Genomic DNA, 17,564 nt, shown 5'->3' on the forward strand with positions numbered 1-17,564 from the left:
CAGAGGAAGGCCGGGGGAAGTCTTACCTTGCAGCCTTCACAGGCGCTGACACCATAGTGGTACCCTGAGGACTTGTCCTGGCACACAAAGCAGGGCTTGTAGACGCGGGGCGGCGGGGGAGGCGAGGGTGGGCTTGGCACTATCTCTTCTGAACTGGTGCTCTGGGTCTCTATTGCTGCGGAGAAGAGAGAGGAGAAAAAAGAGAGCAAGAGCTATGAGAGCGGGGTTAGCAAACACTATCAGGCCGGCGCTGACAGACGTTCGGCGTTAATCGATACGAGCGGGGATAAACACAATCTCGCGAGCGCACACCCAGACGCAGATCTTAAGCAATCCCCCTTTTTTCCCCTCCTCCTACAAACAGATATGCTTAGCTACGTCCAATACAAATCACCAAAAGGCTAACTTGTTGGTATGCATTGGAAAAGCAGCTTTAAAGTCAAAGACGAGCTTCTTATCAGGTGTTTTCAGCAGGAAAATGTCTCTTATCAAACCAGCGACGACTGGAATCACTGCAGAAATCTCACTCAGAGCTCACTCTGCGTGTATGAGAGCAGCACGAGGCGGCCACACCGGCAGAGAGGTTCAAAGTCTGGCTTTGTCTGATACAAGACCTGGAGTTCTGCCTCCGTTTTAAAAATTCAGCGTTTCTCTAAAGCGTGCGTGTTTGGATTGACCGCAGGATCGATCGCAGGCCGCAACGGACTTGTTCAAAACAAGCAGGGCGCGCTGCGAGGCTGTGCTGCTTTATTGGGGCCCCGGCGCCGCGCGCGGCAGGTGCAACAGAAACCATCTTGGTGACTGTCAAGGTTACACCGATCAAGCAAACAACATGTGGCGCTGGGATTACGGAGGACAAAACCCGTCTTCATGTAATAAGTGTTGAACTTTGACCTCAATAGCGAGTGTGTTACAAAACACTGCTCTTAAATCAATTATAAAATCTGCATTCACACAACAGACGGCCAACCCTTGACCAAATAAGTCTATAATCCTGCTTTGGTGAGTGCTGATGCCGAGTCAGCTCTGGTCAGGTGAAAGCGGGCGGGGGGGTGAAACCAGCTAAGATCTGGATGCTTTGAACACTTTAAAATAGTGCAGCTCTGCCAAGTGGCTTCATAACAACATTTGTTTTTATGCAGCTTTTGAAACTCTAACATGTCTGTGCTGGCTTTGTCTACAGGAGCTCTAAAGATTTACTTCCTTTATTCCCTTCGCTGCCAGCAACAATTAGTTTAAAGAGGTAATTCATCTGCTGCATGATGAATTTCTTCATCATGCTCCAGATGAAGAAATTCAAAAGGAAGAATTACAGCTTCTAAAAACAATAATATGTTCATGCAGCAGAAACGTTGTTTTTACTAGAAAAAAGTGAGACGAGAAAGAGGGAGAGGGATACGATAAAGTGCCCTATGGCGAGAGCTGGAGTCACAGTAAGATGCCTGTTCGCAGTCTGTTATCTGAAACACATCAAGCAGGTCCAAGTGGGTTTCTGGTGTCGGTACAGTTAAGCCCAACTACAGGAAGCTCCATATTTCATTTCAACATCAGTGAGGGATGCCAACTAAAGACGGAATGGTAAAGGGGTGTAAAAATGAACTGATATCTTATTGCAGAACCGAACTCTATCACAGAAAGAAAGGAGAAAATTCCAACCTGTTATATTAGAAAATCGCACATAAAATGAGCAACTGAAGTCCGATGTGCATTTTAAGTTTACAAACCTAAGTCTGGGTTCGACTGAAGTGAACTCTGGTAAGGTTCAAATGATAAATGTGAACGCCAAGCGAACCAGAGACCGCTCCTGAAGCAGAAAGTGGACTATAGCTCAGAGCATTCTAGGTAAACACAACCAAGATAAACGTGAGTCTTGTGCTAGAAGCAGGAGAAATGGCTGCCAAAGACAAAAGAGAAATCCCACAACTGCTAAAATCTGACGCCACTCAGATTATGGTTACATTTCATGAAGGAGGAAGTTTTGCGCTCGGTGTCTTCTTCTGAAAACACTCTGAAACAAAACGGGTCTCACTGTGGCGTCGGGTTTAAACACTGAAAGATCCAGACATTCTGTACCACTTTCCACAGGCTGCAGATAGCAGCTGGGGGTAAAGGGAAAAATCAATACAAGTTTCTCCAGTCAGAAAGTGGAGAGGAGCCAAACAAAAAGGCCAAGATGTAGGTGAAAGAGTCCTTCTGTTAGCACACAGCGAAACATTTTTTTTTTTTTTTTTACCAGAAGCACAAAAAAAGACGATGAGAAACGTCTGCAATGTCTCCAGAACAAAGCAGAGTAGCAGAGTTTTAAGTGAAGCCGACACGAGATGGAGGGGCAGCGAGGGAAGCTTCGCCGTTGACGCAGGGGTCATTGGGAGCCGCTGTGGCCCATGCCGCTGGGCGACACAGTCACTACGCTCACGTCAAGCAAATTAAGCTTAAACAGGACAGCGCTTACATAACGTGGCAAATTTTCTCATCATCAGAAATCCATTCAGTTCTCTTCGCTATCCCGCCATGCTTGATGGAGGCTCATTACGGCGTGGTGCTTTTAGGTGCTTCATGGGCATGAATACTGAAGAAAAACAACAAAACATATCCTGAAGAGCAGGAGACATTTACGCTAAAATCTCAGATGTATAGGCTTTCACAGGACAATTAAGGAAGTGATTATTTTTCTCTCTCTCTCTCAAACACACACTGAATGTACACTCTCTTAATGAGAGCACCCATGGAAATCTAGGACACAAGGACAAGAGTCTGTGAGGGGGCCGACGACCTGTAATTAAATACAATGGCTGGCTTCTGGAGGCCTGTCAAGCCGAGGCATGGAGCAAAAACAATGGCGAGCCTGTGGACAGAAACACAGAGGCTGAGCGGCGAGGACAGGGCTACTTAGGCCACTGGCTGCCCTCGCCAGCCCAAACTCTGATCAGCACCAAGCGGCGCACAAGCCCGACTATTGTGCCATTTGCAGAGTGAAAAAGAAATCGGACGCAGAGAAACTGAAAGAAGTGACTCAGATTTGCCTGAGGAGCTTACTTCGACCTCTGGAAATGCAGATTCCCTACAGCACAAACACAGTGGAAAATATGTCTCCTGTGTCCATAAGAATGCCTCACTGTGGGTCGTGAGTGACGGTTCTTATGGCCGTATGATGGAGCTGAGGACTCTTGGTAGGAAGGTGAACCATAAACCATTAATCAAAGCAGAGGCGGGGTTAAAGCGTGCCGGCTGGCATGTTGTCAAACCAGTCCCAGCGGTGGGAATAAACAGCACAACAACAATCAGGCGCAACCAGTAAGAACAGACTTGAAACCAGACTGATTGGATGATGTCATGTCTCATATCCGACTGCAAGCGTCTGACAGCACAATATTTATTAAACATATGGAAAAAAGCCTAAAAAATATTTATTTCTTTTTAGAAATAAAATGTACTAGTGACAGGATTTTCCCCAGTGGACTACAGGCCTGGCAGGCCAACAGGCTTTACTTTCCTCCCGACCAGGCTGAGGATCGTTTGTCTTTTCAAAGCACCAGTAAGAGTGACAGTAAAGACAGATTAAGCTATGTTTATAGTTGACTCATTAAACTGGGGGAGCTGTCTACGCACCTGCCCTTTGGACTAACATGCTATTGTCTCAAAATTATGATGCGTGTTCGTGCACATCAAAATTTTTGCTGCTGCTGGATCACTGCCCCTAGCGCCCCCTGCCACCGGGCTTAGCAGGTTTTATGGAGTAAACCCTGCGGTGGTATTTATTTGTGGGCAGAGAAAGAAGGTAGGAAGACATGCAGTAAAGGTCAGAGCTGGGAATCAAACTCTGGACGGCTGAGGATTGATAGCATCCATATGTGGTGCGGCTGCTAACCCTACCCCACAAAAATCCTTAAAATTAATTCATTCACTGGACTTAATTTTTTTTTTTAAGAATCCAACTTTTTGATTTAAGTACATTTAAATGCATTAATGGCTCCTCAAGAAATTCCTACAAACTAATTCAAACTGAAGCTATTTTTAAATTTATGCCTTCCTTTCAACCAACAATGGTTTCCAGGACCATTGTTGGTAATCAATCTCTTCCTGCTTCTCTGGCATTCAAATATGCTGTGATTCAGAGGCTGGCTTGTCTCTGACATTCAAAATAGTAAAAACAATTAGGCCTGTCACAAGAGATTTGGTGGATGATACATTCTACCAGTGAGTATGGCGATTAATAATAATATTGTTCTTTTGATGCCGTTTTCAAGTAACATGTTTTCACTTTCCTAATCATGTTTTTGCAAAAAAAAAGAGGTAGTGGCTTTTTTTCCTGCCAAAATCACTTAGTAAAAAATGACTTGAGCCATTATTTCAGGAAGGTGACAATATCAATAATGGCATAAAAATGCAAGTTCAGCTCTTAAACATAAAGGAACTTAAACATAAAAAAACAACCTGAACTGTGACAAACAAGGTAGGACTGTTGGAGAGCAGCATAAGTTCATGTCACCACCAAATAAAACAAACACTTATTTTAAGGCTTTTTGCACACTTTAATAGCAGAGTCAATAAAATCTGGTAAAGTTGGCCCTTCACTTTTACATCATGTTATGGTGTGGAAACTAAAGAAGCCTCAGCCATCTGTCTTGGAACTGTAAAAGTTGAGTTAGCGAGCCACAATAGCTCTAATTGTCGAGCAGACACACTGGTTAAAAAGTATAAAAAGCTGCAAAATAAGAGGTTCCATATGGCAGCTGAATTAAGGACGTGTTATTTTATACTAGGGATCCACTGTTTTCACTTCTGATATCGATATCAGAGGTTTAGTAAAGTCAAACATGAAACAACAACTTTAATTTTGTTCAGTAAGAGCAAGTAGGAGTAGAACATCCAAATGTAAAATAAATAAACTGGTTGACTGCTTTGGTCAAACATGTAAAAAATAGGGGGTGATGTGGTGGCGCAGGGGCAAAACACAACCCATGTATTGAGGCCTTAGTCCTCATGCTGGTGGGCGTAGGGTCGATTCCCAGCCTGGTGACATTTGCCGCATGTCTTCCCCCTGTCTCATTACCCTATTTCCTGTCAAACTACGTTCAAATAAAGGCCATTAGAGCCAACAAAACCTTTTAAAACAAAAAAACATGTAAAAAATAAACTGCAACAGAACTTTTTTCAAATGATTCACAAAGGAATTTTAAATATGTAAAATAAATAATAAAGCATGACATCACTCGGCACAAAGCATAGAGTTAGACTGAGTAGATCTGTCCTTATAGATTGATTGTTTTCAGCATCAGGGCCGATACTTAAGCCTGGTTTTTGTGATTTTACCGTGAGCTGGACACGATGGCGTGGAATTCATCTGCACCCACATGTCTTAACAGCTCATGTTCTGAGCTGCTCTCACACTACAGAGCCAAAGTATCAGTGATTTAATTAGGTTCAAGTTAGAGTGTTGTCCAGTGCTGCTGTTTAAGCTTGCTCTGCGTACATAAAGAGCAGCGAGTGCGCTCAGGCTGAAGCCACGCCGGCAATTAGCGCCGGGCTAGACTTAAACAGAGAAATAAGCACCACCAGGCTGAAATGAAATCTGTTCAGATGATGAACTACTCAGAGCCGTAATCCTGACAGAAGATGGTCTGGCTAACATCACCACTTCAAAGGCAGAGAACCACACAGACACTGGAGCCCACTGGCTATTATCAAGCCTCCAGACACTGGACTGTCTCAGCCCGGCGCAGCGGAGCAGTTCTCGGGGTTCAGCTCTAGGTTAGTCCTTTGAGATTTGATTACCTTCATCCCCACTGGTTACTGGGGCCTGGCTGTGAAGCATATTAATGAGATTTCACCATCATTAGAGGGAAGCTAACGACATTAGCAGGCTGGCAGGCTGGACTGTGGCAAAAAGAGCAGGAGAAAATAAAGACGGCAAGGACGAGGGGGTGAGGGTCTTCCACTTTGCTGATCCCTCCTCAGTCATAGTCCATTGTGTTCCCTGGGTTCCATTAGATTAACTGGACACACACACACACACACACACACACACACACACACACCCCATGTGTTAAGCACATGGGAGAACATATAGAGATGCATTTGTGCTTCCATCCATACGTCAAGAAATCAGGCAGAAGAGACAACGATGCTACAGAAAGGCCGTCTGCGGAGAGTTCCAGAAAGGATGCAACTGGATGGCTAATGTAGAGACCACCATGCAAAACCATACAGGTCAGAATATCAAACATATCAGCCTGAGGAGAAGAAATGATTTCAAATCATTCAGTGTTTCTCATGAGCAACTACTACGACTTGACAGGAAATATTAATAATAGTAGTGGGACTTCATTAGAATGTTTTCAATTAATTGAAAACTATACATAGAGAAAATAAACATCATTTTAAAAATTTTATTCATGGAACTTTTTTGAAAAAAAACAAAAAAAAAAAACGTCTTTACAAATGTGGACTCTGGACGCTGACATTAGCATTGGGGATGTCATGTTTAGCATGGAGATGCTATTTTAGGCTTGAATAGCTTCACATAGGCCAACTCTTTAGCACAACTTGAACACAGGAATAGTCTTCTCCAGCGTATAACCACATTGTTTTTTTGAAACAGAAATGAGAAGGGAAGTGGATGTTAGCTAACCACTGTTAGCGGGTGTCGCCTTTATGTCAGTTTTACGAGAAATATGCAAATACAAAAGTTCCATCTTGGGATTTTTGTATGAAAAAACAAAACAAAACAATGCGATTAATTTGCTCTAAAAAGAAATAATGTGTTAAAATCTATGTAGTTAATTTATCAACAGTAATGTGTTAAAGTTCCGGCCCTAATTATACAACATGCAATTAAGCATTTGACTTTTTTTTTTTTTTTTTTTTTATAGAACAACCAATCTGAAAATGATGTCTCTAAAGATGACTTTGGACTTTATATAAAGCACAGCCCATCTCTAGAAAGAAACATGGTAGTGGCAGCATCATCCTGTGGGGGTGCTTTTAATAAGCAGTGATGGGGAAACTGGTGTAAGTTGGTGTGAAAATGGATGGAGTTAAATCCATAAATCACATAAAATTCCAATTAAACATTGACGTTTGAGGATGTAACATGCCAAAAATATAAAAACGGCTGTGAATGCACCAGTCCAGACTTTGTACAAATGTTTTCAAGCAGGAAAATAGGAAGTGTGCCAGAATATGTGAAGCCCACGTGGATGTGGGATGCTTTGTCAGCAATGTTGAATAACCTAAAGGGGAAATGGGACCATTTCCTCGCTTCCAGGGAAATCCTGCCATTCTCTAACAGAAAGTCACGGTGAAAAACCAGCTGGAGTTCGTTTGCTGCCCTCGCACTGATTACCAACACGGCGTCCCGACACGAGGCGAGGCGAGGTGAGCATGAGGCGATCTCACTCACACTGACAGGCTGTGAGAGGGGCAGCACCACTGGGGTGTGTATTTGTGTTCAAACAAAGTGTGTGAACACTTATTAGGCGGGATAGAAAGAGAAATCTGACGGCAGCGCAAGTGAAAACACACACACACACACACCAGAGAAAGGAGTGGAGGTTACCACAGGCCAGGGGAGCAGACACTGAGCCTCTCGCCTACTCACTGAAACCAAATCCAGTCTACCAGCTCTCATCCAGGCCGGCCTGCAGCTCCACTCTAAGCCTTCCAGTGACATCTTCTGCCTCCTCCCACTGAGCATCTTAAGAACACAAAATCCTTTTATTATCTGGATCCTCGCTGATTCCTTCGCCAAAAGCAATTCCTTCATATTCACAATGCATGCTTCCAATGCCAGCATGGATGCAAAACAGAGATGAACGAATCAGTCAGTCGGCCACGGGGTTAAATGTGGAAACTTTCCCTCGCTCAGATGTGATTGTTGATCAGCAGGTCAAATACTGAATATTCTACATGTTTTTCCTGTTCATTAAATGTGTCAAAACTACTTGTTTTTGGTTTAAAATCAATTTTTCTACCATATCTATTTTACAGCCACTGTTTTATTTAATTATTGAATTAAAAGTTTAATAATGAGTTGATCACAGTCAAGAAAGCTCCATCCTACTGATGCTGATGGTTCTGATTCCTCCTTTAAAACTGTAGCATTGAAACATTTAGGAACTGATTTAATCTCGTTACAGTCCCGGCCTTCCTGTAATGAGAGGGCATCAAGTCTTCATATTAGGAGCAGCGCTGACATCACGCTGCGTGTGGGAGGAAGTTGCAGCCAACAAGTGCCAAAGCATAAAACAGACTTACTTTGTTGCATTCTGTTCAGCTTTCCTGTTATCTCTCTCACAGCCTGTAAGAACTGCACACACGTCTTGATATGTTGCAGAAAACACAGTTTCCTTTTCAATCACTTCTTACACCCCTGTGCTTCCTTTGAAGTTGTTCTGAACACCTTACTGGCACTGAAAGTAGCTAATTTTGACACAGAAGTCTGCTGTCGCCATCACAACCTGATGAGGGATGATTTCTTTGCTTGGTCTGGGCAGTTGTCCAGGGAGACATAAGTAAGGGGCGGGGTGCCCAAGAACTTGAGAATAAAATGTATCGTATCCGTGAGTTGCACTCTGAACACCATTGGTTTTATTATGCGTGTGCAGTGGAGTATCTGAGAGTAACTGATAATTGCTTACTCAACAAAAAGCAGCAAATGAGACTAAAATTCATTCACCTCCGATTAACCGTCTGAATAATGGATGGATTGATTGATAACTAAAATAGTCGCTAGCTGCAGCTAAAGTTAGTTAACTTACAGGAGACTGGAGTTGTCATGCTGTTGCAAGACAAAAAAAAAAAAATCTGTGATATCACAGTTTAAAAGAATATTTCCACCGCTGTCAATGTGTCATGCTCCTTCAGCATGCTGCTCGTCATCATCATCATCATCTCATCCCGTCAGAGGCTCAGCTCGTATCGCCGTGGATTCGGCTGCCTGATAGCGCTCCATCTGAGCTGCTCCAAGTAGATCCTACAGCCCAACATGTCAGAGTCACAGGAGGGGTGAGAGAGAGATTTATGAAGAATCTCCAACGGTTGTGGAAAGAATTTAAACCTGGCACGTCTACACAGAACGTCTAAAATCAGGTTATGGCGAGCATTTTCCATATTTATACGACGTCGTTTCACCGAGAGGCAGGATACGAAGAAATGTCACGGAGCACGCCATGGCTGACGTCTCGGTGAAATGACAGTCTGTTGTTTTTCTTTCTTTTTTTTTTTTTTTTTTTTTTTTTCAAACATTGTTGATATTTAAATTTCGCAAGCTGAAATGTGAAGTGACAGCCGCGGCTACGGCCGTTGCGGCCTGCGTTTGAAGGCTCCGCTCGCCACCGTATCTAAATCTTGATGGATGGTGCTCCAAATTGGTGCCAGATAACTAACCCATCTAGAGTGCTACAGCAAGAAAAACACATATGTGAGTGATAAACGAGGGCCTGAGCAGAGGCCGAAGGGAAAGGCGGAGTCCTGCCTGTTCTGATGATCTCTCTCCCCCACACCAGGGAACGCTGGTGTTTGTGTTGGAGCAGACGCAGGGAAAAACCAGATTGTACTTAACATAAGACATTTATGACATTTCTACATCAGAGCGATGTATTTTCTTTTTCATTTTGCAAAACAGCATATGTGGATGTCATGCAGATTTTTTATTTTTTGTTAGCTGCTAGTGAGGGGAATGAAAGGCGTCTGGGTTTAGAGCGTGCTCAGTGACGGGTGCTCTGTGTGCGTCAGCATGTTCCTGGGGTGGGGGGAGAAGGGGGATGTCTGGTTTTCATCAGCGCCGCCGTGTTCCCCGGGACAATCCCCAAGCCGCCAGGCCTCCAACACATCACCACACCAGGTTTCACTATCATCGGCTCGACGGCAAATGGAGACGGAGTAGAGAACATGTGTGGACAAACTAGAGTCTGAGGGGTGTGAGGAGGCCGGGGGTGGGGAGATGGGGTTTGGGGGGAGGGGGGCGGCGAGTGATTGAGCAGATGGCAAAGGTGACCAGACTTTGAGCAAAGACTTCATGTTAACTATAGCGACTGCTGCCACATGCCGCCACTGTTGTAGGTGATTAGGAACCTCCTGACAAACCAGAGGACAGCTGCAGCACACCGACCACAGCTAAAAACAGTATTCAACTCTTTCACCTGCTGTCACCTCATAGCTGCATAATTATGCAGTGGAAGGAAGACCTCTACATGATTAATTATAATAGTTAGAAATAGTCACATTTTAATTGAAATAACTGACAAAATAAGCCACATTTTCAATTCAAGAATCTCTCCCCCCCCCCCATCACTGTTTACTGATGTTGCTTGTGCGAAACGTGCAAATACAAAGATTCCTTTGTATGTAAACAGAAATGCAGCTGAAAATTTTAACGTGCGAAATTTGATGTAATAAATTCATCAAAACAAATGTGTTAAAGTCAATACTCTAAAATATGTGTGTGTGTGTGTGTGTGTGTGTGTCTGTGTGTGTGTGTGTGTGTGTGTGTGTATGTACTTCCTCATCCCTACTGAAGGAAAGCACAGCATGATGCTGCCACCGCCATGTTTCACCATATTGATAGTTATGTTTAGGGTGATAATAGATAATTACAAGTCTGTCACAATAAATTGTACTGGACTATAAATTGTCCCAAGAATAACTGCGATAAATGACAATATTGTTGTTTTGCGACCATTTTCAAGTAATATATTGATAATGGCATAATAACACAAGTTCTCCCTCTTATAGACTAAAACTATGATTTTGTAAAGAACACTTAATACCACAACTGGAAGACATTTTAAATATCCAAAGCAAAACACAACAAATAAAGACATAAAAACTAAATAACTGAAACCATAAATAAAATGGATTATAAAGTCTAACTCAAACTCCCCTTGACTGTTAGAAAGGCAATTGAGCTCATTTTAATTTTTCATGTGATTAATTGGTTTCTTATTACAACAGACTTAGTGAAGATAGAAAAAGAAATATTAGGTTTAACCTATCTGTTCATAAAAACTAAGGTATGTTAAGGTTACAAAATATGAAAAGTTCAATCATTTCAACATCCTGCGTTTGTTCCATCATTTCTGAATCGATGGGGGAAAGAAAACAGCATCAAGAGGATCAAGAAAATATCATCTTGGTGGGGGGAGAGGGAGAACCGGGTGACCTCTAACATCAACTCTCCCCCTGTAAAGTACCAGAGAGCAACTCTAACCCAGCAGCTGTCAATGCCTGCTGAGTGACAGTGGAGCTATGCAAGCTGGCACATGCCCCAGGGTGACCGGAGATATCTGGCATGAGTTGATGGTGAGGGACATGACGGTGGGCAAAAGAGGCCAAAAGTCAGCCCTCATCGGTCAAAGGGTGCCAGGATGAGTGCAGATAGAGCAGAGGGAGGGGACATGGAGGGAAGGGTGTTTAAAAGGGCCTGTAACACTCTATGAACCCACAACAAGCAGGACGAGAGTGTGTGAATCCAAACCTGAGGCTGGAGTTGATAAATTCTTCTAATGATAATGGAGGATTCACAACTGGGCGCGACGTTTATCGGCGGTAATCAGTTGTTTACCGTCAGGATGAGCAATCAGAGGTTGGGAAATGTTCAGGCAGGAGGGTCAGGGTTCACCGGCGAGCTTCAGATGCGAGAAAAACATTTCAAAATCAGAGATTAAGTAAGAAAAAAAAAAAGAGAGTACAACGTTTGCTTCACCGCTTAATAAAAAAAAAAGAGAGAAAGAGAGAAAGAAATCGAGAAGGTGCAACCAGAGTGCAATCTGCCTTTGCCAACTTTCTTAAAGATAAATAAAACGCCCTTCCTGGAGAACCGTCTTTAGAGCATGACAACAGCACACACACATATGAAACAATCACGAAATGTTTCAGTTTCAACAGCAAAAAATGAAGAGAGAGAAAGAAAAAAACACCATCATGAAACATTAAGCTGCAACGTTTTGCTGAGTTTCTCCCCGTCGGCTGTATGATTGTGCTAAAGTGGCCGACTGTTTGGTTCTGTCCTCTCAGACAATAAACAAACTTGCGTTCATGCATATCGGGAGTCCGTAGAGGGCAAAAAGCAGTTGCTAAATCCGGAGCACCAAAAACCAAAGTCCTTTTCACTCAAATTGCTGCAGGCCTGAAACGGTGCCGAAATGTTCTGAAAGAGAAGCATCTAGGGAGAAAACTAAATGTCTGCATCATTCACTCTGCTCTGCCTGCTTCCAGTTTCCACATCCCAGCAAAAAAAGAAAAACAAAAACAAGAACAGACGAGATGGGAGCAGATCTTCCAGAGTGTTTCCAGCAACTGATCAGAGATGAGAATGATTAGGAGCCACGAGAGCCAAGTGTAATTTTTTGTTTAAATGAATCATGCCTTTCAATTGTTTACATCATCAGTCAGACAGAAACATCCTTATCTGATATTTTCAAAGTGTGGTAAAGGCTCTAGCTTCCAGAGCGTGGTATACCTCTGGTACAAGATGCTATCATATTAAAATGAGTCAATGTTTCTAGTCAAAGTCTGAGCAAAGTACAAGCTGTTAGCAGGAGTCCTGGCTATGCAGTGGGTGCTTTAAGCTCCACATCCTGAATCTATTTCTGATACTTTTATTTATAAGTACCACGGGAAGTCATTCTAGAGTTGCCCCGCTGAAAACACTTGGTTACTTGTGCATTTTAAATTGTGTATGAGGAGACATTCTGGGGACAAGGTAGAAGCAGATGAACAACATACTAATGCCTAGGGCTGTAGTGATACAAAAATCTCACAATACGATACGATGCACGATATTCTGCTCACGATATGATATATATTGCAATATTCAGCAAATGATACAATTCAATACACTTTTGCAATTTTCTGAAAGATTTTAGAGGGACAGAGTGATTTTGGTGACATTTTGTGACTGTTATAGAGTTGGATTGAATTAATTTAACTGAAAACTGATTAAAAGCACCAACTACACAATACCTGGCTCTGGTTGGACATAGACACAGGCTTAAAGTTGACAGCTGGACAAAATGAATCAAAGAAGTGGTGAGAAAACATGTTTCTTTTAATTGAAACAGTACAAACTGTAGCTTACATGCATTTGTAAAGTAAATAAAGTGCACCAAGTACCCTGCTCTGAATAGTTTGATACCTTTTAAACCTTGACACTTAACATCTGAAGGAATCACTCTAAGCGCTTGGTAAGTAAACAGTAATATGACTTCTCCAAAACAGTATATAATTCAAGTAATGAAGAACATTTAACTTCATATGTACCCATCTTAGCAGAGCAGCTTAAGGCCTGTAGATAGACCCTGACTAATAAGTGAACTCTAAACAGAAAGTCTAATCTGCAGACCAAGTGAGCTACATTCTCCTCAGATTTTCGTTTAGAAATAGAATCTGATCGACATGCTCTGGGAGAAGCGCACTTCTCTGTGCAGTGATGATATCTCCAGCGGTGGAGAAGACTCTCTCTGAGGATACCTTTTAGCAAGGTGTGACAGGAGTCTCTATCCTTCTTCTTTTTGAAGCCAAAGTACGCCCACACATCTGCTTTAAAGTAAGAGGGTGCTGGAACGATATTCGACGCCATTACACTGCCCACACTTCTTCTGTGTAAATCAAGTATCTACTAGGCGGGTAACTTGGCAGAAATGCTCTACAGCGATACTAGTGGCTGGATGACCTAATCACTCTCCCAGCGATGCAAGCAGTGTGAGTGAGCAAGGTGACAGTTGGATGTTACGATACTTGCGGATGAATATAATTTTTTTTCTAGGAAAGAAAATATCAATATATATCGCAAAATCGTCCTGCGACAGACTGGCGACCTGTCCAGGATGTACCCCGCCTCTCGCCCGGAACGTTAGCTGGAGATAGGCACCAGCACCCCTCCCGACCCCACTGAGGGACAAGGGTGTTCAGAAAATGGATGGATGGATGGATCGCAAAATCGAAATTATTATATTATTAGACAGCCCTACTAATGACACTAATGGTGATATCTACCACTAGTCAGCTGACTAAGGAATAGCTTCTGCACTTTTTCCTCGCTTACAGGAAAATACAAATTTGGTTGTTTGGAAATACAATACAAAAGAGTGAAAAAAAATGCATCACAGCAAGCAACTGAGAAGAAGGTTACAGAACAATCTGTGGATATTTACAGTCTGTGTGTGATGTAAAAGCTTCTTAGTCGTCTTAAGGGAACTATTTTTTTTTGTCTAACCATAATCAGCCTGGGCTCATTTTCTTCTCATGGAAGTAAATGTCAACATAACCAGAAACATATAATTCAGTCTTATAGAGCAACAGGCCTCCAAAATATTCATCTGACAAAGTCATCAGAAAGAGGTGGGTGGTGGAGCAGAAAAGCCTGCTCGGAGCACAGTAAGTCATTCAAAAACATTATTGTTGCGAGATTTAAGACAGATGATTTCAATTAGCGGAGTGATTGTGAACACATTTCTGGCCTCTGCATTTAAAAACAATACACTGGGGAAGAAAATCCTGGAAAATGCTACTCATACGCAAGCTAGTCTGCCAGCCCTGAAATTACACCTATACACATTAACAAGAGCCTATTCATCTTTATTGGGCTGAGTGCCACACACAGTGCCTCTCAGCGTTTGAAGGCCAAAGGACCGTCATGAATGCTTATGCTCGAGTGTTTGCTCTTCACTCACTCTAACAGAGAGGTTATCTACCCATTGACACCCGCTAATCCAATCTGACTGGCAGTATTCAAGGCACTCTGTACTTAAGCGCATATTCAACAGTTGAGGAAGCAGGATCATAAATATGGAGGGGGCAAAGGGCTATTTGCATGGGAGGGGTGAAGTGGATTTGCAATGGGGCAGCGGGAGGTGGATATTAAGAGGGGAAGAAAAAGCAAAAAACAAGGGAAAAAGAGAAAAAGGCTCATGAAGAACCAGAGAGAAGAATAAAAAGGGATTGACCGAGAACAGCTTTGTCATGTTAAACCGCTCCTCTTAACGCATGTTCTCCTTTTTCTCCTCCTCCAACCTCCCCCCTCCTCCTCTGCGAATAACAATAGTCAATTGCGGGGGGAATAGATTACGAGGGTTTTGATCTCCTTGGCTTCAGAGCGGGAGCGTGACAGTGGAAGTGGGGCGTGGGGGATGAGGTCGCTGGAGCAGCCTGTGCGTGACTCGGGCCGGCTGAGAAAATGTGCTCAGCGATGCTAAGCAAATGACCTCGTCATCGGACCGTTTCTCTCAGTCACCAAAAAAAGGTTGGGTTTGGCCCTTTAGTCGCTTGTCAACATAGGTTAGAGATATATTAGTTATTCTTTCTCTGCTCTAAACCCTCGGCTGGTTGAGGTGCATTCCAGAATCGCAGACAAGACAGAAAATAACAACACCCTTCATGAATTAGCCCAAAGTGCCGATGTCTGATTGAGAATGCATTAGATAAACTGTATCCTGACACTAGTTTATGAGCTCCACGATCCAGGGAAAAACAGGGACTCCAACGTCCAACAAAATAAAAATGTGTTCAAAAATACACACAAAAGTAAATTCTTCAGATATGAACTCAACATTTATACTGGATTTTCATTGGTATGACAATTACTATTGCTTGTGAACAGCTTCATCTGCTTCAAGGCCAGGTTGTTGGGTTTGAAGAAGCTGCTGTAATGTCCCATCTTCTGACAGCATGGTAGACTGGAGACCAAAATTGTGTCATTTGTTACATTTTCAGCTGCTGTGGTTTGCTTCCATACTTCTCTGTGTCAAATGAGCCAAACACTTCCAGTAACCTGTTCAGCCACTCTCCTGTGGCAACAATGCACCAAAAACTGCTGAAAGAAATGACATGAAAACCCCTGAAGAAGACACTCGGCACAAAATGTGAACATAAATGGCGTCATAGCGGTGCGGGATTTCTCTTTTGTCTTTGGTAAAAAAAAAAAAAAAAAAGACAACTTTCTCTTTTTGGCGGTACACACGCGTGTTTGTTTTAGTAGGCATTTACCCAGAATGCCTGTGACGTTCACATGCATTCAAACCACAACAGAATTAGCTTCAACCAAATTGAGACCTAGGTTTCTAGGTGGACTAGAGTTCACTTTTTTGGTCCACCTCAGAACTCGATTACACATTCACATCTCCCCAAACAAACTGAACTTTCTAGATAAATGAACTACAGTTCGATTAAAGTGGACACAATAGGGCTGGTGTGAAGACACCCCAAGTCTTTTACCAAACAATGCAGAGGTTTGTTCTTTATTGTCTATAAAACAAACTGACACAAAGGTTAGTGCTACATACTGTCTCGAGTAAATGCACATCTCGCTCTGCAGAAGATCTTTGTACGAGGTCATGGTTGCCGAGGTGCTTCTCTAATGGCAACTGCCTGATATTGATCTGATATTTCTGATCGGATATGTTTTTACTCCAGTTCCATAAACTAAACACGGTGCAGAGCCTTAAGGCAGGTGGACTGCCCTGCTGTTCAGTCTCAGTGTGGATCCACAGGCTGAGAGCTGAGGGCTGCAGTCTGACTCACCTGACTGAGCGAAGCCAATATTATAAAGCCAATGAGCACAACGCCAGCTAGAAGCACCCGAGAGCCACTGGGCCAGTCTTTGCTCTCCTTACGCCGCCTAATGATGAGCCATGGCACGCTTTTTATTCAGACATCTGATGTGAGGAGTCGTGGGGGACTCCTTAGCAGGGGGACGTGGGCAGAGCGAGGGGTGAGAAGGTGGGCGGAGAGGAGCACAATCATTTGTCTTTGGTGTCGGTGCTTACACTGAATAAACACAGGAACAAAACTGGAGGTGTTGGTCGATGGGGACTTTCATTTTGTTTTGTGATCAGGACAAATGGCTGATGAGAGCAGGTGGGGCCATCGGGGGTTAGGGAGGGGGAGTGGGATGGTACCAGGTTTTAATGAAGGATATGTTTGGCTTCCTCAGGTATGAGCTCTGCTTTAACCCTCTCTCTCTCTCTCTGTGTGTGTGTGTGTGCTGTCTGTGCCTCTGCAGACACTAATTTCCTGCATAGATCCCTGACCTTTCACTGTAGCCTGGGGGGAGCCATTTGATCATCACACACACACACACACACACACACACACACACACACACACACACACACAAAAAGAGACACGCTACTTCCTGTGATATGGCTGCCTAGTAGTCTCTGAACAGGTTTGACTGAGGCAGAGTCGATCTAAAGCCCAGGAAAATGAAGGAATTACGAACTTGAACATGCTGTAACTGCTGCACAGTAGAGTGGAGTGATGGAGCGGTGTCGCTGTCATCTCTACCGCAGCATGAACGCCCAGACCATCCATTCCCACAGTCCAAGAACATGCATGTGAAGTCACCTGGTGAGAGGAAGCAGCATGCATGCTGTGGTTTGTTTCAGTTTTAGGACTGCGGTGGTGAAAGGTGTTCCCCTGTCTGTTATTAATGAAGGTTTCATTTAGCTCAATGGAGTTTTTTTTTTGTTTGTTTTAAATTGGTTCCTTGTCATTTTTCACTCAGGTGCTTCAGGAGGCATTATTGAATTACTTCAAATGGTCCTGGAGTGCTTATGTGAAGAGAA

The 17,564-nt window shown here is 43.2% G+C and overlaps 1 protein-coding gene and 1 long non-coding RNA gene across 5 annotated transcripts in view; both read right to left on the reverse strand.

Annotated features, from left to right (window-relative positions):
- raraa (retinoic acid receptor, alpha a) overlaps nucleotides 1–17,564 on the reverse strand; it is a 203,034-nt gene that overhangs the window by 17,981 nt on the left and 167,489 nt on the right. For all 4 annotated transcript variants that reach the window (XM_015050712.1, XM_015050710.1, XM_015050711.1 and 1 more), the window contains one exon: nucleotides 27–175. In XM_015050712.1, the coding sequence (XP_014906198.1) occupies nucleotides 27–175 (149 nt within the window). The remainder of the gene's footprint in view (nucleotides 1–26; nucleotides 176–17,564) is intronic.
- On the reverse strand, nucleotides 9,240–15,252 carry LOC106958680 (uncharacterized). The gene is made up of 2 exons (XR_001427196.1): nucleotides 13,971–15,252; nucleotides 9,240–12,732 (listed from the first exon to the last, which is right to left on the reverse strand). It is a non-coding gene; the product is annotated as an uncharacterized LOC106958680 (long non-coding RNA).

Source organism: Poecilia latipinna, unplaced genomic scaffold (assembly GCF_001443285.1).
Source record: "Poecilia latipinna isolate Pla-1442-1.1 unplaced genomic scaffold, P_latipinna-1.0 Scaffold1007, whole genome shotgun sequence".
NCBI lineage: Eukaryota > Metazoa > Chordata > Actinopteri > Cyprinodontiformes > Poeciliidae > Poecilia > Poecilia latipinna.